Below are 25,788 nucleotides of genomic sequence, written 5' to 3' on the forward strand. Positions count from 1 at the left end.
ACCTGCATGCTTACTTTCAGTGACTGATCTTAGATTAGAGGGATCTTAGATTAGAGAGATACAGTGTGGAACCAGGCCCTTCGGCCCCCCGAGTCCATGCCAACCGACTATCACCCGTACACTAGTTCTATCCTGCACACCAGGGACAATTTTACATTAGCCTGTGCAGGTTTAACATAAACCTGAACAGGCTTCTGCAAAATTGGGAACATGTTTCCTGCAGTCACAGGGAAAATGTACAAACGCTGCACATTTACCACCCATTGTCAGGATCGAGCCCTGGTCCCTGGTGCACTGAGGCAGCAGCTCTACCGCTGTGCCATGGTGATGCCCTTGGGTGAACGGGCAAACCTACTCAATTTGCCTTAATCTCTTAATCCATTTGCGTACTAAAAGTTTATCAATCACTATTATTTTTTTGTAAAAACAAGCAACTTATCTTCAATTTCTAAATTTTATTTGCCTTCTGGATGATGAAGTCCATTCCTCCTTCAGCCCCGAATTGCCTGGATGGAATATTTGGATTCTGATCCCTGGTCCAGTTACAAATATGACAAATCACCATTTCAATCCACGAATCAGATGGTTACCAAGGGGATCCAGAACTACTGAACCAGAACCACTGCACAAGACAGCGTGGGGAATTAATACACAACTGTACCATATGTTGCTCTGAAGAGGTACTTTCCATCTGATAATGTAGCAGAACATTTAACCTGGGGGGTGGTTAATAATGCAACTATAGTGTATCGAAGAGGCATAACTAATAGAATTCCAATCCAAGGGGTACGAAAGGAATTACAAAAATAGAGCCACAGAGACATAGAGCACAGCAACAGGCCCTTCAGCCCAACTTGTCCATACAAACCAAGATGCCCCATCCAAACTGGTCCCATTTCCCCACATTTGGCTCTTATCCCTCAAAACCTTTTCAACCTATGTTCCTGTCCAAAAGTATTTAAAATTTTATTATTGGGAACTGCCTCAACTACTTCCTCCGATAGCTCGTTCTACATACCCACCACCCTCTCTGTGTGAAGAGGTTGCCCTTTTAAATCTTTCCCCTCTCACCTTAAACCTATGTCCTCTGGTTCTTAATTCCCCTACCCTGGGTAAAAGACTCGGTGCAATTAAAGTTTGGTTACTGTAGTGAGTTGAGGACGAGCGTAAAGGAGAGGGTCTAAAGGACAGGAGATTCCTTTGAGATTTTCATAATTGGGCTGCTGAAAAATCTGGAAGGTTTTTGGGAGGAACAATTCTCCATCAAGAAACCCAGTCAAAGACTTTCAAGGGGTATCTGAGCCAATCCCCTCTCCTACGGCCACCAGCAGAAAACGCATCAGTCTGAAGAAGGGTGCAAACCTAAAGCATCAGCTATCCATGTTCTCCAGATACTGTATACTGCCTGACCTGCTGAGTTACTCCAGCACTTTGTGTCCACTGAAAAGTCACCTATCCATTTTGTCAGAGATGCTGCCTGGCCCACTGAGTTACTCCAGCACTTTGTGTCTTTTTTTCTTTGTAAACCAGCATCTGCAGTTTCTTGTTTCTACCCCCTCAGGTGCTGTTCTGTTAATCATCTTGCTTGTTCAGGTCTTTATTTCAATCTGACAAAAGAAAGCCAGCCGTCCCACATTCTGTATAAATCCCTGAAATGTCATCTTACACGTGGTATTTTTCACGCAATCCTGGCTAATACGACAACCTTCGAGAAGAATGAAACGCAATCATTTTACCTTCAGATCCATCTGAGTAAAAGCCAAATGGACAAGGCTGGCAGCCGGTGGTGTTGACTGGGACGAAGCCTGGGTTACAAGGCTTGCATGGCTTCTTGGCTCCCGAGGCAGGAAGCTTCACTGCACCAGTCATTTCTTCACTGCACAGCTTGGGCTCAATCCACTTGTACATGATCTGAGTCTGCAAGATAAGTAACACGAGAAAGATGTGAAAAATGCCTTCAGGTGTCTGGAGAAATAACATAAACAGCATTAACCGCCTCAGCTACTTTTTTCCCCCCAGATAGTTTTCAGTAACATTCAGTAATTTGGACACTCAAGGTTCTTCAGTCTGAAGGAAGGTCCAGACTCGAAACATCACCTATCCATGTTCGCCAGAGATGCTTCCTGACCTGCTGAGTTACTCCAGCATTTTATATATTTTTTCAGTGATTTGGATGAAGCCTTTTCATAGAACACGGGTCATGATTCTATCCTTAAGTGTTTTCCTCGTTGACTCTTTTAATGACAGCATTAGACCACAGAACGTAGATCTGTAGAGCATAGGAACAGACCATTCGGCCCACACTGTCCATGCAGAACATGATGCCAGGAGAAACCGATCTCATCTGCCTGCACATGATCCGTCTCTCTCCATTCCCTGCATATCCATGTGCCCATCAAAAAGCCTCCTAAACGCCACTATTTAGAATGCCTCCACCTTTTTATGACCCCTGGCAGCAGGTTCCAGGCACCCACCACTCTCTGTGTAACACACTTGCCTTGCACATCTCTTTAAACTTTCCACCTTTTCTTTTTAAACAATCTTACAATTGTGAAAACGACCCATTGCTGAGAAGAGAACCTATCTTTTCACAGTGCATACTCCTGAAACACTCTCAGTCAATATTCCACATCCCATAGATCAAGCTCCCTATGTCCCAACAGGGAGTGTTCAGTTTAGTTTAGTACAGTTGACAAGATACAGTGAAAAGCTTTTTTTGTTGCGTGCTTTCTAGTCAGTGCAAAGACTATACATGATTATAATCAAGACCTCCACAGTGGACAGGCACAGGATAAAGGAAATAACGTTTAGTGCAAGATAAAGTCCAGTAATGTCCGATTAAATATAGTCCGAGGGTCTCCAATGACGTAGATGGGAGGCCAGGACTGCTCTCTAGTTGGTGATAGGAGGTTTTAGTTGCCTGATAACAGCTGGGAAGAAGCTGTTCCTGAATCTGGAGGTATGCGTTTTCACACTTCTGTACTTCGTTTATAGTTCCATCACCATTATCACTCCCAAATGTCTGTCTGGTCCTTCTGAAAATGTTAATTTCTCGGTACATTTTTGCTGTGGCTCTTCTGAACGCATAGAAAATGTGGTATAAATGTCAGAGTTCCATTCACGCAAGACCTTTACGTCAACCTGATATAAACTTGGCATCATGTCCAGCACAGACATCAAGGGCTGAAGGGCCAGTTCTTGTGTTGAACTGTTTGGTGTTCTATGTTCCGGCAGAGGAACAATTTCCATCCCTGTTGCCCCTTCGAATTTGAATTCCTGCATTGCGTTCACCTCCATGACAACCCCACTCACAGAAGAAAGACAGAGCTATCTGGAAAGATCCTGAGTGCCAGAGGTGGATTTCCAGCTGGTATTAATAGCTTCAAGATGGGGTCAGGAGGATTCCGTGTCACTGGGCTTCATGCCACTGACAGCACTATTTTAAAAGAGAGCTATTTCACAGTGTCGATTTGCATGGGTTATCCTACAGCGTAAAAGCAGCTTTCTTTCGGATGGAAATGGTTACGGTCTATGTGATGCAGGCCCATGGTAACTGACGTTGTATTGAAATGTATCACATGTAACACTGAGTCAGAATATTCAGGAGACACATGTTGGCTGGAAATAATCGATGGGGAGATGAAACAGCACGTTTATATTCAGTGTTGTTGAGTACATATTTACTACAATCAGATCAAGGCTAGAAACTGACATGCAGGTCCGTGGTTGGTACAGCCACAGAGACCGAGCTTCTTCTGGGACCTTTAAGAAACAATCTAGATTCTGCCTCTGCTTGACTGGTATCTCTCACTCCCCCACTTCCTAACGCCTTTAGCTGATGGACAGGATGACCTAGGAGCATTTCAATTTGATCATCAGCCTGACATAAACAAGGCTTGGGTCTCAGAATCACAACCAGCACATCAGCTCAGCTTCAGTCGAATGCTGACACACTCTGTATGTTCTAGTTGTGCTATTATGTTAATTGTATTCTGTTCTAATTAGGCAATTTATTATCACGTGTATCAAGGTACAATGAAATGCTTTATTTGCATTCCACCGCGTGGCGCCATCAGTGGTGGGAGCCAGAACTACCGTCTGTCTGTTTTTTCTTTTGCACATGGATATGCAGGGAATGGAGAGAAACGGATCACGTGCAGGCAGATGAGATCGGTTTCTCCTGGCATCATGTCTTTTTTTGTTATTTTTAGTGCGTTTTAAAAGTATGTGTTAATGTTCTCTGGTCTGTTTCAACAGTTCAACAGTTCAACAGAGCTTTATTTGTCATTCGGTACCAAGGTACCGAACGAAACTACATAGCAGTCATACACAAAAAAGAACACAAGACACATAACCCCAACACAAACGTCCATCACAGTGACTCCAAACTCCCCCTCACTGCGATGGAGGCAACAAAACTTCCACTCTCTTCCCCATGCCCACGGACAGACAGCTCGTCCCCGACCGACCCGCACAGTCCCCGCAAGGGGATGGAAGTCCCCGCGGCCGAGTCGCACCGGGCGCTGAAACGTCTCGCGGCTGAACCGGGCGATGGAGCTGGTCAGAGGAAACCTTTTTTCAATCTCTTACCTTGCTGGAAATGCGATTGTTTTCCGGAACGTATCTCCGGTCGCTCTGCGGCCTAACATCATGGAGCTGGCGGCCTTGCTCGAGACTGACTTTGAGCCCCACAGTGTGATGTTAACTTACCATCGGAGCCTGGGATCGACGCTCCAACCGCGGCCTGCGGACTTCAACATCGAGGAGCTCGCAGTCTCAGGTAGAGACCGATGTCGGGAGCTCCAAATCGGAAAAGGTTTGATCAGTCCTGACCAGTGGTCAGATCGCCCGGCACGGGGGAGCTGAGATCCCCCCCGATGCGGGAGGTTGATCGCCCCGATGCGGAGGGCCCAAACGCCGCTGGCTACGGGAGTCAAGATCGTCCCGTCAACAGAAGGCTCGAGGGCCCTGAGCGCGGGAGAACAAAGAAGGGAAGAGATTGAACTTTTTTTCGCCTTCCATCACAGTGAGGAATGTGGAGGAGTCACTGTGATGGATGTTTATGTTTAAATGTATTTTGTGTGATCTGTTACTTTTAATTGGTATGACTGTATGGCAAAACAAATTCCTCGATGTTGCAAAACATACTTGATGAATAAAGTATGATTATGATTATTATTATGATTATGATTAGTTCAGTAAAGTTTTACTATACATAAGCACAATCTTAGATTAAGTACAAAGTGTGTACATAGATTAAGTTCAAAATTAAAGGGCGGCACAGTGGTACCGCCTTACAACGCCAGAGACCTGGGTACAATCCTGGCTACAGGACTTTGTACAGAGTTTGTACGTTCACCCTGTGAACGTGTGGGTTTTCTCCAGGTGCTCCGGTTTCCTCCCAAATTCCAAAGACGTACGTTTGTAGGTTAATTGTCCTTCGTCTGTTGGATTTTGCTGCTGTACAGGATGATCATTGTTCGGCACAGATTTGGTGGGCTGAAGGGCCTATTTCTGCACTGTACCTCTAAACGAAACTAAACGACAGAAATAGTCCACTGAGACAATATACAAGAGTCTGATCCCTGACTCCTTTAGACTTTAGAGATACAGCGTGGAAACAGGCCTTTCAGCCCACCAAGTCCACGTCAAGCAGCATTCATCCCATACTATCCTACTAGTACTATCCTGCACACTGGGGACAATCTTATGGAAGCCAATTAACCTACAAACCCATACGTCTTTGGAATGTAGGAGGAAACCGGAGCACCCGTGGAAAACCCACGCAGTCGCAGGGAGAACGTACAAACTCTGTACAGACAACACCCATAGTCAGGATCGAACGCGGGGGTATCTGGTGCTGTAAGGCAGCAACTCTGCTGCTACGCCACTGTGGGTCGGCCCTTGCCCTTTTTAAAATCATCTCCTTGCTGCACATTGTCAGGGCTACACAAAGGTTTCCACTTGCAAGCTGGTAACCTAACGCCTTCAGCACATCTCAAAACAATAATTGTTCAAAGGCTTTTCACAAGTTTCCAAGTTGAAGCATGTGTAAGGAGGATAAAATATGAAAAGCCGGAGTAACTCAGCGGGACAGGCAGCATCTCTGGAGGAAAAGGAATAGGTGACATTTCGAGTCGAGACACTTCTTCAGATGCAGATGTCACCTATTCTTTTTCTCCAGAGATGCTGCCTGACTCGCTGAGTTGCTCCGACTTTTTGTGTCTATCTTCGGTTTAAAAACAGCATCTCCAGTTCCTTCCTACACGCATGTGTAAGGAGGTTTGCTCTAGTCCTTTATTGAACATTCCGCACATTTACTTTAATATAAAACTTGGTGCACTTCAACGTAAGAGAATTACCTGTCCTTCTGAATCGCACGGCGTGTGTGTGGAGAAGTAGTCCTTCTCTGAGCAAGGCTGCCGTTGCTTGCATGTTCCTTGGCCAGGTTCTGATTCAGAAAGACACAACAAGCAATCTAATCTCGGCCCAAACTTGACAAATAAACCCAAACAGAACTACGAGAAAGACAGAAAAGCCCAAGGCATCGCTTTGTCAGCGCTTGACAACCGTTAAAGAGAATAAATATTGTCATATGTGCTGTATAAACCAACATCCTTCATTTCCATCTTTTCATCTCAAATCCCAAAGGGAAAAGATAATTGACATGCTATGTTCAATATGTTTGCCTGAAATTGCAATTTTCGCAGAGGCATTGGATAACTCGTGATGAGAGGAGAGATTTAAGCGGGACCTTAGGGGCAACTTTTTCAGTCAGACGGTAGTCTGTATCTGGAACAAGCTGCCAGAGGAAGCTATAAAAGGGGATACAATTACCACCTCTGAAAGACAAATGGACAGAAAAGGTTTAGAGGGCTATGGGCCAAATGCAGGCAAATTGGGACTAGCCCAGAATGCCAACTTGGGCAGCGTGAAAAAGGTGGGCCAAAGGGCCTGTTTCTGTGATGTAACAGCTCTATGACTTGAAGTAGATCAACACACAGGAGAGACAGATATCTGTTCCACTCTTGATGGTGGTGCAGATCCGGGCTACCAAAGTGAATTAATCTATTTGAAACATTAATCTTTCTTTAAGATATATTCACCACAGGATGTGGGTGTAAGTGGCAGGGCCAATATCGGACACTTGTCACTATGGACACTAATGGGCAGGACACTAAGTAGCAATTGGACACTAAGTGGCAGGGCCAACATTGGACACAACATTGGCTTGCTGGACACCACCCCAAAGGCTCGTAAGACTCAATTACACTGGGGCAGGTCTGGTCCCATAGAAATCACCTCATACGGCATCTGTAAACCAATTGAGATTCCACAATGACGTGGAAACTGTATTTTAAAATCTAGAGTACTTAAATAATCAAATTTTAATTTTGTTGGCTACCATTCCCCTTAGTTTAGTTTAGTTTTGATATACAGCGTGGAAACAGGCCCTTCGGCCCACCGAGTCCATGCTGAATAGCGATCACCCATACACTAGTTCCATCATACACAATAGGAACAATTTACAGAAGCCTATTAACCTCCAAACCTGCACATCTTTAGATTGTGGAAGGAAATTGGAGCACCCAGAGGAAACCCACGCAGTCACAGAAAGAACGCACAATAAAGTCCAGACTGACAATACCCGTAGTCAAGATCGAACCCAGGTCTCTGGCAATGTAAGGCAGCATCTCCACCGCTGTGCCACAGTGTTGCCTTGTGCTGTCATAAAAGTCACAAGCTGAGTACAAACTTACCTGAATATTGGTCTTTTTGACAAGTTAGGCAGGAGGTTGCACCTCTGGGAGAGTAGGTATTCCTTGAGCAGATGTCACAATAGGAGGAGCCAAGGTTCGCATTGTATGTACCAGGTTTACATGGGAAACATTCCGATGTATAGGCCACCCCTAGACGCACAGAAACAGGACCAGAGAACAACGAGACAGTGAGTGAATGGGTTGGCTGGTTTGATGTCAGCACCTCCTGTTATGTCTGATTTTTTTTTAAAAACAGACACAAAGTACTTCAGGCTAAAGAAGGGTCCCAACCCGAAATGTCGCCTGCCCGCCTCCTCCACAGATGCTGCCTGACACGCTGAGTTACTCCAGCAGTTTGCGTCTTCTTTTTAAATCAGCATCTGCACTTCCTTTTGCCTACATAGGTCTACATCAGTTGCGCACAGAATTAGATCAATTTAGACTTTAGAGATACAGCGTGGAAACAGGTCCTTCGGCCCACCGAGCCCATACCAACGAGCGATCACCCCGTACACTAACACAATCCTACATCCGAGAGACAAATTACAATTTACAGAAGCCAATTAATCTGCACACCTACGCATCTTTGGAGGGAGGGAGTCGCAGGGAGAACATACAAACTCCGTACTGACAGCACCTGTAATCAGGATCAAACCCGGGTCTCTGGCGCTGTAAGGCAACAACTCTAGCGCTTCGCTACAATTGTTGAGCTACATTCCGCTAGGAGTATTGTGAAGGAACTAACACCAAGCTGTGCTAGAAGTTGATTTTTCTTCGTTGATTTTTCTCAGGACAAGTAAGTCCACGACGTTGCCAGGGCTCGAGGGACTGAGCTACAGGGAGAGGTAGGGAAGGCTAGGACGTTATTCCTTGGAGTGCAGGAGGCTGAGGGGTGATCTTATAGAGGGGTGACTTTTTTTTTTACACAAAAGGTGGTGGGTGTAAGGAACGAGCTGCCGGAGGAGGTAGTTGAGGCAGCTACTATCACAATGTTTAAGAAACATTTAAACAGGTACATGGATAAAGTAGGTTTAGATCGACATGGGCCAAATGCAGGTGGGTGGGACCAGTGTAGATGGGGCATGTCGATCAGCATGCAAGTTGGGCCGAAGAGCCTATGTCCACACTTTATGAGTCTATGACTCTATGTCCTGCAGTTAAAACTAGATAACGTTTGTGTGGAAAGAGAATATTTGACCAATTCTGCGTGAATAGATGTTATACGCTACATAACTCTCACTTATCATTTCAAATTTACATTGTTTCATGCATCCCAGTTCGATGGTGATTTCGGATTGTAGACTCCTTGTCACTCTGAACAGGATAAGGTTGCAACAGAAAACATTACGCATGAAATGACTGGCGCTCGAGTGCTGGAAAATGGCATAGGATGACACTGCACAGCACGATGACAACAATCTTTCCCCGTGGCGGAACAGAAAGTGGCTCTGCGGATGCAGTAGCATTTTCCAAATGCACAAAAACAGCCACTGGTGATAAAACACTGGTTAAAAATAATCCTCAGAATTTCACTGTAATTCTACACGGTCACTGAGAAAGTTTAAAATTTGCTGCAGCAAATGCCACATTTTACTGTCAAAGCTCGTGATTTTTGTTTTAAAAACCTTCCAAAAACAACTGGAGACTAAAACCCTGAAAATGATCTGAATATTTCCCATCATCGTTGTTTAATTCTCCCCCAACATAACTTTCAGGTCAAACACAAAACCTGCACATCGTGGTAATCTGTCATTGTACAAAAGAAGTGCTATGACCCAGTAAATTGCAGAAACTATGTGTACCAAATCCTTTCTGCCAGGCTAAAGATATCACGGGTCCAGACACTTGTGATGAAGGTTTTTGGTGCTGATTTAGGTCAGGCTCACAAGTGATAAAGTTCCTTTTCCTGCAAAAAAAGCACCATCTTTGGATTCAAATACAATGAAAGAAAGCATTGTGGTGGAAGGAACTGTGGAAGCTATGACTGGAGATCAAAATCCTCAATAAACCAAACAAATATGACAAGATCAGTGGGAATTCTTTTTTAAAAAAGGGTTATGATTCAGATAGATAAGTCTGCACACATAGCAATGCCATTATTGTTCGACTTTGATGCCATTCACAAACAGAGAACCTGCATCTGCAGTTCATTGTTTCTTCACCAGGATGTCACCTGGGCTTGTGGACTTGACAACCTATAAGGGGAAGGTTGGACAGGCTGGGATTGTTTTCTTTTCAAGTATAGGACGTTGATGAGAGATCTTATTGAGGTGCACAAAATCTTGCGGGGCATGGATAAAGTGAATGCTCAGTATTTTTCCCCAGAGTAGAGGAATCTAAAACTAGAGTGCGCAGGATTAAGATGAGAGGGGAGAGATTTAAGAGGGGCCTCAGGAGCAGCTGTTTCGCTCAGAGGGCAGTCTGTATCTTAAATGAGCTGTCAGAGGAAGCTATAGAAGTAGATACAATGACGACTTTTAAAAGACATTTGGACAGATATGGATACGAAGGATTCAGAGAGGGCAATGGGCCAAATGCAGGTATATGGGACATGCCCAATTTGGTTGGCATGGTACGAGGAGTCTGTTTCCATGCTGTACTGCTCTACGACTCTGTGACTCTATAAAAACAATCCAGGAGGTTGTGGACAGACTACTCTGCCAGAAGCATTATTTTACACGTCAGATGATTCCCTCTTCCTCCGCATTGAGCTACCTCTCCTCCACTCACCTTCCATTGGAAACATCTCAGAGATTCACACATGTTCATAAGTCCCTGGAGCAGATATAGGACATTCGGCCCATCAAGTCTACCCTGCCATTCAATCATGGCTGATCTATTTTTCCCTCTCAACCCAATTCTCCTGGCTTCACCCCATAACCCATGACACCCTTACTAATCAAGAATCAGCCAATCTCCATCAATATCCATTGACTTGGCCTCCACAGCTGTCTGTGGCCACGAATTCCAGATTCACCAGCCTCTGACTAAAGAAATTCTCATCTCCTTTTTAAAGGTATGTCCTTTTATTCTGGGACTATGGCCTCTGGTCCAAGACTTTCCCACACTAGTGGAAACATCCTCTCCACATGCACTCGATCCAGATCTTTCTCTATTCGGTAAGTTTCAATTAGCCCCTCCCCCTCATCCTTCTAAAACAATAAGACAATATCTGTACCACTTATTTTATTTTAAGAGATAATTAATCGGGCTGGTGTACCTGTGATAAGAATGTTTCTGATGAGAACTGGCTTTGGTAGCTTCATGCCCAGCGAAAACCTTGTTGTTTGCCAGTACAGGACATTGTTACCCCGATTCAATTTGACCTTTTAAGAAAAAGACAGCACATTGCAAAATCTGAAATATATAGCACCCTGTAAAGGTAAACGGTAAAATGGGTGCAAGTCAGATGACAATACCATCGCTAATATGACTGAGGAAGATGGAAGAAGATTTTCAATGATTTGCAAACACAATAGTGGGTGGATTTTCTTTTCCACAGGCATTAGCTGATTAATAAAGACAATTCTGCACCTTGAGGCAAGTTGAAAATCTACAGCAGAGAATGAGAGTAAGCAGTTGGACTGCAAGTGGAGAGGCAGGGTGAATGTTTAAGAGACATCTGGGTCCAAGATCAATCTGATTGAGAACCAAAGTGAAGTAAGACTTTCTCCGGAGTCATATGGATATGCATGGAAACATGTCCTTTGGCCACTGTCTCCAGTCTAATATCAGGCACTTACCACCCTCTGTGTGAAAAACCTGCCCCTTACATCTACTTTAAACTTTTCCCTTCTCAATTTAAACCTCAATGGTCCAATCGTACTTTATTTGTCACATGTGCACCTGCACCGTGAAATTATGTTTGCATATTTGCACATGCGGACGCCACTGTGTTTCGGCGCCATTTCCAAAGCACAATGTTGGTCCACCCGTGCGCTCTGGAGCGGTAACCCCATGCTCCTGCAGTGCATTCGTCCCATATCCGCGGTACCGTGGCACCGAGGGAAGAGTTCTCTTGAGGTCTCCAGAGAACGTCTTACTTCATTCTCTGCTGTAGATTGATCTTGGACCTAGATGTCTCTTAAACATTTGCAACCACTTCACCCTGCTGCTCCACTTGCAGTCCAACTGCTTACCCTCATTCTCTGCTGTAGATTTTCAACTTGCCTCAAGGTGCAGAATTGTTTTTAGTAATCAGCTAATGCCTGTGGAAAAGAAAATCCACCCACTATTGCATTTGAAAATCATTGAAACTCTTCTTCCATATTCCATGGAGGCCAAATCACTGGATGGATTTAAGAGAGTTAGATAGAGCTCTAGGGGCAAGTGGAATCAAAGGATATGGGGAGAAGGCAGGCACGGGTTATTGATTGTGGATGATCAGCCATGAATGGCGGTGCTGGCTCGAAGGGCTGAATGGCCTCCTCCTGCACCTATTTTCTATGTTTCTATGACATGGGTTTAAGCTGAGGGGCAAAACCCTACCCCGTGCCCCACCGAGTCTCACACCAACTTCTCCCCTCCCCTCCCCATCTCCTTCCGTCTACATTCCTTCCTCTGCCTTCACAATTCTCAACTCTTCTATCCTTATCTGACAACTTTTGTATTTTCATTTCTGCCCTGGGAAAAGGTTCTGACCGTCTACCCTACCAACGCCTCTCATAATTTTACATACTTCTAGTTGATTGGTTTGTGAAGGACCGTGTGCTTCTTGGAGTGCAACATCAAGTACACGTTAAACAAACACACGCACAGGTATCATTGTTCTGACATCGGAATGTAGCCCATCGTCCTCGACCTCGAGGGATAGCCACGACGATACTTCTCTGTCTCCCCTCAGCCTCTGACATTCCAGAGAAAACACTCCACGTCTATCCAACCTCCCATAGGTAAAACCCCTGGTAAAATTCAGGCAGCATTCTGGTAAACCTCTTGGCTGCATGATCTAAGGCCTTGTGATTTACCAATTCTAAGTGGGGACAAATTATTTTGTGACGTGCTTAATTGTTTTCCCAAGGTGTCTGTTTGTTCGGTGACTGCCGCCAACTCCATTTTAGCTCAGAGGCCCATTCGAACCCTTGCATCACACCCATGAACTTTAAAACATGTAAAATGAAGAAAGAAAATAGGATAATGAAAAGAGTGTGCCTAACGTACAAATGACCCTGGTGAGTTTACAACATAGTCAGCCTTGCCAAGAGTCATAATGGCATTTGCTGTTAGTTAAGAATGCCTGGCATTCAAGTCAAGTCATTTAATACTCATTGAGGTCAGTAATTTCTCCCACTGGATATCAAACTTTCTCAGAACAACAATAGGTTTGTCGTAAACTGTCAACCAGATGCAACCTGACTAGATTAAATGTTGGCATGTCAAAGTGACGAGCAAAACCAACACACACAGGAGGAGACATTGTGAAGCTTCCTCGTTTAGAGATACAACGTGAAAACAGGTCCTTCGGCCCACCGTCCGCACCGACCGGCAATCACCCGTGCACACTAGTTCTGTCCTACGCACGAGGGACAGTTTACAGAGTGACAATTAACCTACAAACCTTTGGAACATCTCTGGAATATGCGAGGAAACAGGAGCACCCAGAGAAAACCACACAGGGAAAACGTGCAAACTCCGTACAGACAGCACCCACAGTCAGGATCGAACCCGGGTCCCTGGCACTGTGAGGCAGCAACTCTACCGCTGTGCCATCGTGCCGCCCTAAATCATTGCAATATTTTTAAACAGAGACAGACCGACAGAAACTGCTTATCCAGACAGATTTGGAGACATTGCCATTTATATAAACCTCAAATCTTCCTGCGTGACAAAGATCTACCCAACACTTGACAGGGTCTTCTACTATGTGACAAATGAGAGATAAATGTTTGGCAGAGAGATCCCCATCGCAGTCACTCTCTCCCCCGCCACTCTCTCCCCCGCCACTCTCTCCCCCGCCACTCTCTCCCCCGCCACTCTCTCCCCCGCCACTCCCTCCCCCGCCACTCTCTCCCCCGCCACTCTCTCCCCCGCCACTCTCTCCCCGTCACTCCCCCGGCACACAGTTTTCAAACACTTCCCTTCACGGCACAACACCACTCTCCTTCGTAGAACTACTGCCAGCAACAAGGGGAGGCACAGTGTTGCAGCGGGTCGAGCTGCTGCCTCGCAGCACCAGAAACCCGGGTTCGATGCTGTCTGTGTGGAGTCTGCATGTTCTCCCTGTGGCCATGTGGGTTTCCTCCGGGTGAGTTTACTTTAGACTTTAGAGATACAGCGTGGAAACAGGCCCTTTGGCCCACCGAGTCCACGCCGACCAGCGATCACACCACACACTTGGGACATCCCTCACACGAGGGACAATTTACAATTTACAGAACCCAATCAACCTAGAAACATGCACGTCTTTGGAGCGTGGGAGGAAACCGGAGCATCCGGGGAAAACCCACGCGGTCACAGGGAGAACATACAAACTCAGTACAGATAGCACCAGTAGTCAGGATCGAACCCGGGCCTCTGGCGCTGTAAGGCAGCAACTCTATCGCTGCACTACTGTGCCGCCCGATGGCTCTGTTAAGGTGGAAGAGAGTGCGGGGAACCTGGCGCCACCAAGTTGAACATGGGGTTCAGCGAACACTGGCTGGTGAGATGCTCAACCACTGGGATTTCCCAGAGTTTAGAAAGAGATCACAGTTTTATTGTATTATTAAGGAACATTTCTTAAAATTAAAAAAGGGCGGAGATTTAAGGGCAGGGATTGAAATGTATTTCATATACGTACCGTTTGGCGGTTCCATTGATTTCTTTCTGTTTTCTTCATCCATTTGTGCTCATTGTCTATTGATTGACACTGGTCATTCTGAACCTGTGGAGAAATAATTATTACAGCATGTCAATAAACTGGAAAGGGTGCAGGGGAGATTCATCGGGATGTTTCCTGGGCTTGTGGGTTTGAGTTACAAGGAGAGGTTGGATAAGCTGGGACTCTTTCTTTGGAGTATAGGAGGCTGAGGGGTGTAGGGACCTTATTGAGGTGTGCAAGATCTTGAGGGGCATGGATAAAGTGAACGCTCAACGGTCTTTTTCCCAGGGCAAAGGGTTCTAAACCCAATGAGGGCATTGGATTAAGGTGAGAGGGGAGATATTTAAGAGGGCCCTCTGGGGCAACTTTTTCACTCAGAGGGTAGTTAGTGTCTGGAATGAGCTGCCAGAGGAAGCCATATAAGCAGATGCAATTATGACTTTTAAAAGACATTTGGACAGATATATGCACAGGAAAGATTTAGAGAGATATGGGCCAACTACAGGCAAATGGGACTAGTCCAATATGGACAAGGTGGCCTGGAGGCCCTGTCTCTATGCATCTCTATGACAAATTAAAATTTGCAGAACCCAATTAACCTCCAAACCTGTATGTCTTTGGAGTGTGGGAGGAAAGACGTACAGGTATGTAGGTTAATTGGCTGGGTAAAGGTAAAAATTGTCCATAGTGGGTGTAGGATAGTGTTAATTTGCGGGGATCGCTGGGCGGCACGGACTTGGTGGGCCGAAAAGGCCTGTTTCCGGCTGTATATATATGATATGATATGATATGATATGAAACCGGAGCACTCGGAGAAAACTCATGCATTCACAGGAAGAACGTACAAACTCCGTACAGACAGCAACCGTAGTCAGGATCGAACCCAGGCCTCTGGCGCTGTAGACAGCAGCTCTACCACTGCACGACCATGCCACACCACAGTTCTCTTGCACTGAACCAGTTCAGCGTTGATGGGCCAAAGGTCCACCTTCCTTACTGTAAATGTTCTGCCAGTATTCAAGACTGTAACAATCTCAGATTCTATTACTCCTCTTTCAGAGTCAACTTCACTGCTGGGTTTTAAATGGGCAACGCTGTCGTTTCCAATGGTTCCAATTTATTTTTAACACACCGATCAAATTATAAATTAAAGTCACAATTTCAGCAATATTGTGAGATTTATGTATGCTATTCTCTCACACCCCTTCACCTTTCATCCAGTAAGCAGTGAAAGTTACTGACGAGATCATTAACTGCATTTTCTGAGCCTGAAACAAAACATTATCTGTAGTGCATCTATAAAATGTTCACAAGAACATTTCATAGGAACTGTGGATGCAGGAGTCTTGAGTGAAGCACAAAAGTGCTGGAGGAACTCAGCGGGTCAGACAGCACCTCTGGTGGATAGACACAAAGTGCTGGTGTAACTCAACGGGTCAGGCAGCATCCCTGGATGGTATGGATATGCGATGTTTCAGGTCGGAACCCTGCCTGACCAGCTGAGTTACTCCAGGACTATGCTTTAAAATGTTCATCATGTCATTCAACAGACACCTGTAACTTTTTCAACTACTTACGAAGAATTTGAAGAGGATTGTCGTGTCAGGGTAGAGATATTCAAATGACACGGTGCCAGATTGTTTCAGGGTCACAGCGTACATCAGCGCTGCCGTACACTCATCGTTGTTGGAAGCTATGAAGTCACCTTCAGGAGTCCACTTTGACCTGTCAAAGTTTCACGGAAAAATAGAGTTCAAATTTACCACAAGTGATAATGCTTCCAGTTGACCAATCTTCCTCAGTGCATCCATTGTAAATGGCAGGACCCTCATGGGCATAGATGTTTGGTTTAGTTTCGTTTATTATTGTCATGTGGCCCAAGGCACAGTGAAAAGCTTTTAGGTTGCATGCTATCCAGTCCACAGAAAGACTCTACATGATTACAATCAAGCCCTCCACAGTGTACAGAGACAGCTTAGAATAATGTTTAGTGCAAGATAAAGTCCAGTAATATCCAATTAAAAATAGTCTGAGGGTCTCCAATGAGGTTGATGGGATGTCAGGAACGCTCTCTAGTTGGTATTAGGATGGTTCAGTTGCCTGGTAACAGCTGGGAAGAAACTGTCCGTGAATCTGGACTTCTTGCCTGGTGGGAGAGGGTAGGTGTCTGGGGTGAGACTCATCCTTGATTATGCTGGTGCTTTGCCGAGGCAGCATGAAGTATAGATGGAGTCAATGAATGGGAGGTTGATTTACGTGATACACAGGGCTGTGTCCACAATTCTCTGCAACTTCTTGCGGTCTTAAATGGAGTTGTTTCCAAACCATGCTGTGATATATCCTGATAAAATGCTTTCTCGGAAACGCCTATGGAAGCATAGAAGGATCTTGAGGTGCAACTATAGAAGTATTTAAAATTGGGAGGGGCATAGAAAGGGTAGCTACTCCACATCGTTTTGCTGGGGCATAGATTTAAGGTGAGAGGGATAAAGTTTAAAGGAGATTTACAAGGCAAGTTCCTTTTATACTCAGAGAGTGTTCGATGCCTGGAACGCACTGCCAGGGGAGGTGATGGAAGCCGATACAACAGCAACATCTAGGAGGCATTTAGACAAGCACTGGGCAGGCAGCGATGGAGGGGTTGCGACCACGTGCCATGTCCATGTTATATGAGAAAAGCCCTCCATTCCAGGGAACATCCTGGTGAATCACTTCTGCACCCTCCCTATTGCTTCCACGCCCTTCCTGTAATGTGGCGACCAGAACTGAACACAATACTCTAATGCGGATTTATCAATGTTTGGTCCAGCTGCAACATGGTCTCCTGACTCCTATACCCACTCTTGATGAAACTTCCTTCCATACATGGATTTTTTTCTTGGCCGTTCTGTATTTTCCTCCGGAGACACAAGAGTAAAATACACAGTGAAAATGTGGACACACTCAACTGATGAAAATAATCGGGGTATATCTGTGATTCCTCAATATATATCTACAGTCTCTGGAGGTTCCAAATGAGAGGGCACACTCAGTAAAATACTCTGAGATGCACACAAAGTCCTGGAGTAACTCAGCGCGCCAGGCATCGTCTCTGTAGAAAAAGGATGCGTGACGTTTCGGGTCGGAACCCTTCTTCAGAACGCTTCCTTTAAATATAGCAAGGGTTGAACATTGTGCCTTTCAAACTTGAGATAATTTATTGTGCTATTTTCTACCTCTAGAAAATAGCACGATATTATTCTGTTATTGTCACGTGTACCGAGGTACAGCAAAAAGCTTGGGTTTTGCATGCCATTCAATGAGATCAAATAATACTATACATAAATATAATCAATCCAAACTCAAGTACAACAGGTAGAGCAAACATTTAGACAGGTACATGGATAGGATGGGTTTAAAGGGATATAGTCCAAGGGCAGGCAGGTGGGATTAGCGTCGATGGGGAATGTTGGTCGATGTGTGCAAGTTGAGCCGAAGGGCCTTTTTTCACACTGTATAACTCAAATGACTCAAAGAACAAAATAGAGCGCAGAATATAGTTCTCAGTAATATAGCGTGATAGTTCCATAGTTAAAGTCCAATGCCCGCATTTGGGTAGAGGTGAGTTGGCGTGTGCCCCAGGTTATGGAAGAAATGCTCAGAAGCATGATAACAGAGGGGAGGAAGCTGTTCCCGTGTCTGGTGATGCACGCTTTTAAGCGTCTGTACCTTCTGCTGGTCGGGAGTGGGAAGAAGGAATGACCAGGGTGGGACAGGGACAAGTCTGTAACAAAGCAAGAATCTATCATAACAAATAGATAAATATATCTCAGAGAGCATCAGGGGAAATAATCAGTTCTCCAAACATGAGATTGGTTGAAGTGCAGATATACTTACATAGTACAGTTCTCAGCTGAGTCTTCCAGCGAGGCATCCTGAGCTGTTCCTGAGTTAACAAACCCTGGTGGGACCTTCACCCACTCGTTGAATTCAATACCAGTGCCCAGGGAGTAAGTGCCAACTATGCAGTCTTTGCACACTTGGTCTTTCATGTCCAAAAACTGACCAGCTCCACAGGAGAAAGCTGCAAAAAGATACAGCATCCACATCAGGAACTTTGGCAAGGCTGCCAGTTTAGTCAAAACTCAAATATATTACATATCTTAAATATATCAACTCTATCTATTTTTTAACTTTTTTTAAAGAGATACAGCATGGAAACAAGCCCTTCGATCCACTGAGTCCACGCCGACCGTCAATCACCCATTCACACTAGTTTTGTTATCCCTTTTTTGCATCCGCTCCCGACACACTAAGGGCAATTTACAGAGATCAATTAACCTGGAAACCGGCATGTCTTTGGGATATGGGAGGAAACCAGAGCACCCAGAGTAAACCCACACAGTCACAGGGAGGATGTGACAACTCCACACAATCAGCACCCAAGGTTACGATTAAATCCATCAAGGAATCTACAGGAGTCACATCCTCAAAATGGCAGCCAACATCATTTAAGCCCTACGCCACCCGGATCACACCCTCATCTCGCTGCTACCATTGAGAAGAAGGTACAGAAGCCTGAAAACCGTAACCTCCAGATTCAAGAACAACTTCTTCTCAGCAGCCATCAAGCTCTTGAACACTGAAGAACACTAACCTCAGCAACTATGACCTTCTATGGTCTGTGTCTTTGGTTGCACTACTTACTTTGGTTTTGCACTGTTATGAATACCTCGTGTTACCATTATTAATATATTGTATTGTTGAATATTGTATGTTTTGTCTGTGTGCTATTGAATTTATGGGCCTGTAAAGCTGCAGGAAGTATGAATTGCATTATTCCATTTGCCAGTACATATGACAATTAAACACTCTTGACTCTTGGTTTCTAACGAAGATTATTAAAGGCAATGTACAAAGCTCTCCGAATAGATTTTAAAATTATCCCCAGGGATATGTGGTTTTCTTTGGATAATCTGTGTCATCTGTGCGTGTGCTTAATTATCCAGGTTCAACCAATCTCAACCAATAATCATCCCATGTTAAAATTATCCATTGTTAGTGGATAATTTACTCCATCCTCTCTCCTGTTTTCACTGCACCCCAGAGAAGGTGTTCGCTTGTGCCTTTGGAGTTAAGATGACAGGACAGGCTGTCAAAAGGTGTTTCTCTCTTTCAGCCCTTTTTTCTAAAAATATATATTCAAAACTAAGGTTGGCACTTAATAGGAACAGATGGATGTCAAATAAATTAAAGCATTCTCTGCTCGTTGGGAAATAATGCCTCTGAAAGCCATGGGCAATTGTCGCTATTAAAGTATTAAATTGAACAAAGGTAAATCTTTGTTTACCTACAGATTGAGGCCCCTCTGCCCACTGTGTCCATGCTGATCAAAAATAGAGCTCTTGCTTCTGAGGATGAAGTATCTAACTTCAACATAAGTTCATAAGTTCATAAGTCAAAGGAGCAGAAGTCGCCCATCAAATCTATTCCGTAATTCAATCATAACTGATCTACTTTCCCCTCTCCACCCCATTCTCCTGCCTTCCCCCCATAACCCTTGATACCCTTACCAACCAAGTATCTATCAATCTCCACCTTAAAAATAGCCATCGATGGCCTCCACAGCCATCTGTGGCAATGAATTCCACAGATTCACCAGCCTCTGACTAAATAAATCCCCTCTCTTCTCATTTCTAAAGGTACATCCTTTTATTATGAGATAACGGACTACATTTTTTAACACCATAGAAGCTGGCCAATCCATCTTCAAGACAATGCTAGCCTTTACAGTGAGAGGGGCAAGGTTTATAACAGATGCGCTGAGCTTTTCTTTACCCTGAGTGTGGTGGGTGCCTAGAACGCACTGCCAGGGGTGGTGGTGGAGGCAGATACGATAGTGGCATTTAGAAGTCTTTTGGATAGGTACAGGGAATGGAGGTCGGATCCAGCTGTGGATCACGTGCAGGCAGAGTAGATTACTTTAATTTGGCATCGTGTTCAGTGTAGACATTGTGGGTTAAAGGGCCTGTTCCTGTGCCATACTGTTCTATGCTCTATTTTCCGTGTTATCCCACAAAAGAACCCAAAGCTATGCATGGGTACTATCAAGCCACACAGAGGTACAAACAAATAGTGCTTAGAGAAAAACACCAGAGTTCAGAATGCAGCATTACAGTGTTATGGTATCACAGTTACAGAGAAAAATTCCAGCGTCTGCAATGTGATAGGTCGGGAGATCGGAACTGCACCCTAGCTTAAGGGAGGGCCATTCGGTAGCCTGACAACAGCGGGGAAGAAGCTGTTCCTGAGTCTGGTGGTTCGTGCTTTCAACCCTTTGTATCTTCTGCCTGACGGGAGAGGGGAGAAGAGGGAAGCACTCTCCTAAATTGTGCCATGTTTGATTGTAATTTAAAACCAACCATTGGACTACATGCTCCACTTGAATTGGATTATTGCACTTTCTCTATGCAACAAAGAGGAAAATGTAAGAATATTCTGCCACATTACTGGCAAAAGCTCTGAATATCTGTGGGTAATTATTTAATAAAGTTAGGGTGGTACAGTGGCGTTAGAGGCAGTGGCGTTAGAGTTGCTGCCTCACAACGCCAGAGGCCCGCATTCAATTCTGGGTGCTGTCTGTATGGAGATTGTACATTCTCCCCGTGACCCCCCTGGGTTTTCTCCGGGTGATTCGGTTTCCATCCACATCCCAAAGACGTGCAGGTTTGTAGGTTAATTGGCTTCTGAAAATTGCCCTTGGTGTGTAGGTATAGGACTAGTGTGACCAGGTGATCGTTGGTCAGCATGGGCATGATGGGCCGAGGAGTCTGTTTCCACAGTGTATCTCGAAACCAAACAAAACTCAACTAAGATGATCAAACCGAGATTGGAATGTGTGAAGTGTTTACCACATGGTGTGCCGCTGATTGGCTCTGGCAGTCCTATGCAGCTTCGGAGCACATGAGGCACAGCCACTCTCCACCTCGATCCACGACCATCACACTCCGTGTACTCAAAGTAGTAATCCGACTGCAAAAAAAAACCGAAATGGCCCACGTCAAACACGCAACAATGCACAGGTCACGGCTGAACAAGATGTTGCAAAGGTCACATCTGGAGTACTGTGCACACTTCTGGTCACTCCACTAAAGAAAGAATGTCACTAAAAAGGAAAATACATTTGCGCAGGTATATGGATAGGAAGGGTTTAGTGGAATAGGGGCCAAATGCAGGCAAATGGGACTAGCCTAGTATGCCAACTTGGTCAGCATGGACAAGGTGGGCCGAAGGGCCTAGTTTCATACTGTACAGCTCTGTGACTATAAAAAGGGTTCCAAAAAGACATGATGATGATCCAAGACTGGAAGGTTTGATTTATCGGGGAGGATGAATAGGTTGGGTTGTTTTTCCCCATGAAGCGTATGAGGCAGAGGGCTGACTTTACAGAGGTTTATAAAATCATAAGGAGTATAGATCGGTTGAATGGCCACAGTCTTTTCCTCAGAGTAGAGGAGTCAATCCCATTTGCCAGCAGTTAGCCCAAATCTTTCCCCTCTCACTTTAAACCTATAGCTTCTGGTTCTTGATTCCCCAACTCTTGGAAAAAGACTCTGCTGCACTGACCCTATCTATTTCCATCGTGACCTTCTATATCTCTACAAGATCATCCCTCATGAATTATCAATAGCAACCATTTGATACTTTCACAGTCAGAATAAGTGTGAAGTTTTTACTTTGACTTAAATGGAGGATGATACTTCTACACAGAGTTTGACTCGGCTGGGGCTGTGTTCATTGAAACTTAATCAAGTAATCTCAGTCCAAAGCAGTGCCGTGAAGGAGTGTGCAGCACAACATATGACTAAAATGTAAACACTAACCTCTCAGCACACACCAATACATTATTTATTTTGATGTTCACTGTACTTTGAATAAACATGTAGCATTATTGTTGTTCACCAGCTTGGAACAGAGTTATATGCTTTTAATAAATTACCTGGCTTACAATACAAATTTATTTTTTTTAAATTTTAGTCAAAAGGGAGAAATTTAACAAAGAGAGTTATAGCTATATTGACTCAGATTATGTAGCCAAATAGGTTTTTTAATCATGAACGTAAGTTGGCTTTGCATTAACTTTTCTTATGAAGAAAAGATGAGGTAAAAATGGTCAATAATATAAAGGAGGATAGTAAAAGCTTCTTTAGGTATGTGAAGAGGAAAAAAATATTGGTTCCTTGAAGACAGAAGCAGGGGAATTTATTATTGGGAACAAGAAAATGGCAGACGAGTTGAACCAGTACTTTGGATCTGTCTTCACTAAGGAAGATACAAACAATCTCCCAGATGTTCCAGTGGCCAGAGATCCTAGGGTGACGGAGGAACTGAAGGAAATTCGCATTAGGCAGGAAATGGTGTTGGGTAGACTGATGGAACTGAAGGCTGATAAATCCCCAGGCCCTGATGGTCTGCATCCCAGGGTACTTAAGGAGGTGGCTCTAGAAATCATGGACACATTGGTGATCATTTTCCAATGTTCTATAGATTCAGGATCAGTTCCTGTGGACTGGAGGGTAGCTAATGTTATCCCACTTTTTAAGAAAGGAGGGAGAGAGAAAACGGGAAATTATAGACCAGTTAGTCTGACATCAGAGGTGGGGAAGATGCTGGAGTCAATTATAAAAGACGAAATTGCGGAGCATTTGGATAGCAGTAACAGGATTGTTCCGAGTCAGCATGGATTTACGAAGGGGAAATCATGCTGAACTAATCTTCTGGAATTTTTTGAGGATGTAACTAGGAAAATGGAGAGGGGAGAGCCGGTGGATGTAGTGTACCTTGACTTTCAGAAAGCCTTCAACAAGGTCCCACATAGGAGATTAGTGGGCAAAATTAGAGCACATGGTATTGGGGGTAGCGTACTGACATGGATAGAAAATTGGTTGGCAGACAGAAAGTAAAGAGTGGGGATAAATGGGTCCCTTTCAGAATGGCAGGTAGTGACTTGTGGGGTACCGCAAGGCTCGGTGCTGGGACCGCAGCTATTTACAATATACATTAATGACTTGAATGAAGGGATTAAAAGTAACATCAGCAAATTTGCAGATGACACAAAGCTGGGTGGCAGTGTGAACTGTGAGGAAGATGCCATGAGGTTGCAAGTTGACTTGGACAGGCTGTGTGAGTGGGCGGATGATTGGCAGATGCAGTTTAATGTGGATAAGTGTGAGGTTATCCACTTTGGTGGTAAGAATAGGAAGGCAGATTATTATCTGAATGGTGTCAAGTTAGGAAAAGGGGTCGTACAACGACATCTGGGTGTCCTAGTGCATCAGTCACTGAAAGGAAGCAAGCAGGTACAGCAGGCAGTGAAGAAAACCAATGGAATGTTGACCTTCATAACAAGAGGAATTGAGTATAAGAACAAAGAGGTCCTTCTACAGTTGTACAGGGCCCTGGTGAGACCGCACCTGGAGTACTGTGTGCAGTTTTGGTCTCCAAATTTGAGGAAGGATATTCTTGCTATTGAGAGCGTGCAGCGTAGGTTTACTAGGTTAATTCCCGAAATGGCGGGACTGTCGTATGTTGAAAGACTGGAGCGACTAGGCTTGTGTACAATGGAATTTAGAAGGATGAGAGGGGATCTTATCGAAACATATAAGATTATTAAGGGGTTGGACTCGTTAGAGGCAGGAAACATGTTCCCAATGTTGGGGGAGACCAGAACCAGGGGCCACAGTTTAAGAATAAGGGGTAGGCCATTTAGAACAGAGATGAGCAGAGAGTTGTAAATCTATGGAATTCTCTGCCTCAGAAAGCAGTGGAGGCCAGTTCTCTGAATGCTTTCAAGAGAGAGCTAGATAGAGCTCTTAAGGATAGCTGAGTCAGGGGGTATGTGGAGAAGGCAGGAACGGGGTACTGATTGAGAATGATCAGCCATGATCACATTGAATGGTGGTGCTGGCTCGAAGGGCCGAATGGCCTCCTCCTGCACCTATTGTCTAATGCTTGAAGAAATGCCTCAACTGAGGTATGCCAGGACATTTTAAATGTGCACTAAACTGCTGGTTTCCTGCAAGCTATTGTTATTTTATATTCTTCCTAATTCATCTAATCTTGTATAAATATGAAATGCACCAGGTTTAAGTGCATAAACTTGTAATATTCTATGGTTGAACGAGTTTGTTCACGGATATATCAGAATGCAAATTTAATACCTACTTCTAATATATAAGAAAACATCTCACTGAAGGAGTTCGACCCGAAACGTCACCTATTCTTTTTCTCCAGAGATGCTGCCTGATCCACAAAGTTACTCCAGCATTTTGTGTTTAACTTCGGTGTAAACCAACATTTGCAGTTCCTTCCAACTTACCTCGCTGCTACCATCGGGAAGAAGGTTGTCAGCCTGAGAATCGTGAGCTCCAGGTTCAAGAACAGCTTCCCAGCAACCAGCAACACTGTGAACACTGCGCATCATTGACCACAACAGTCAGCACCAAATACTGTGGACCTTGCCCTACTGAGGCTGCTCTACGCACCTTTGCTTGCAGCACAATGGTCTGGTTTATTAAGAATAACTGATCATTTCTTGTATATTTATTTGTTGTATTGGTGCATTTAATGTATCTGTAAAGGTGCAGCATACAAACATTTTGTTATTCCAATCGCGGTGTGTAAGACAATTGCACACCCATGAATTCTTGCACAGTTCTGGTCGCTCCATTACAGGAAGGAAGCAGAGGCTTTGGAAAGGGTGTGGAAGAGGTTGACCAGAATGTTGCCTGGATTAAAGGGTGTTAGCTACAAGGGTATTAGCTGCAGAGTGGAAAAAGGACTGGAGGGCATAGCGTGAGGGTGAAAGGGTTAATCACACAAAAATGAGAATAACATTAGTTGGTGCAGATCTGAACCGGCCTGAGGAAGATCTGAAATGCAGCCATGACATCCCCATTAATATTAATGACAGGAAAATTGTGGGGATGGTGTGAATTTGTAAAACCAGCCCAAAGCTGGTTCATATCTGTCCCGAGAAGACACTGGAACCAAAAAAAACAAGATACTCCTTGAGAATAAGGGGACAAAAATAATATTGTTTATCCATGGGATCATCTTGAGCACTTCAACAATAAACTTCAACAAAGGTTAATTAATCGTGAGCAGGAGAGAACACCTTTACTGCTAAAAATCAGGCTTTTTTTTGTTTCTGGAAAGTTCAGTAGATGTTCTGTAGAAACAGGGAACTGA

General features: G+C 44.4%; 1 protein-coding gene across 5 annotated transcripts in view; it reads right to left on the reverse strand.

Moving 5' to 3' along the window:
• The window catches only part of LOC144605287 (endosome/lysosome-associated apoptosis and autophagy regulator 1-like), a 95,824-nt gene that overhangs the window by 35,801 nt on the left and 34,235 nt on the right, over positions 1-25,788 (reverse strand). For all 5 annotated transcript variants that reach the window (XM_078420393.1, XM_078420389.1, XM_078420391.1 and 2 more), the window contains exons 2-9: positions 21,450-21,570; positions 18,436-18,622; positions 16,137-16,284; positions 14,539-14,622; positions 10,981-11,086; positions 7,761-7,910; positions 6,363-6,451; positions 1,737-1,917 (exon numbers count right to left, since the gene is read on the reverse strand). In XM_078420393.1, coding sequence (XP_078276519.1) covers positions 1,737-1,917; positions 6,363-6,451; positions 7,761-7,910; positions 10,981-11,086; positions 14,539-14,622; positions 16,137-16,284; positions 18,436-18,590 — 913 coding nt within the window. In that variant the 5' untranslated portion in view covers positions 18,591-18,622; positions 21,450-21,570. The remainder of the gene's footprint in view (positions 1-1,736; positions 1,918-6,362; positions 6,452-7,760; positions 7,911-10,980; positions 11,087-14,538; positions 14,623-16,136; positions 16,285-18,435; positions 18,623-21,449; positions 21,571-25,788) is intronic.

Source organism: Rhinoraja longicauda, chromosome 24 (assembly GCF_053455715.1).
Source record: "Rhinoraja longicauda isolate Sanriku21f chromosome 24, sRhiLon1.1, whole genome shotgun sequence".
In the NCBI taxonomy this organism is placed as follows: domain Eukaryota; kingdom Metazoa; phylum Chordata; class Chondrichthyes; order Rajiformes; family Arhynchobatidae; genus Rhinoraja; species Rhinoraja longicauda.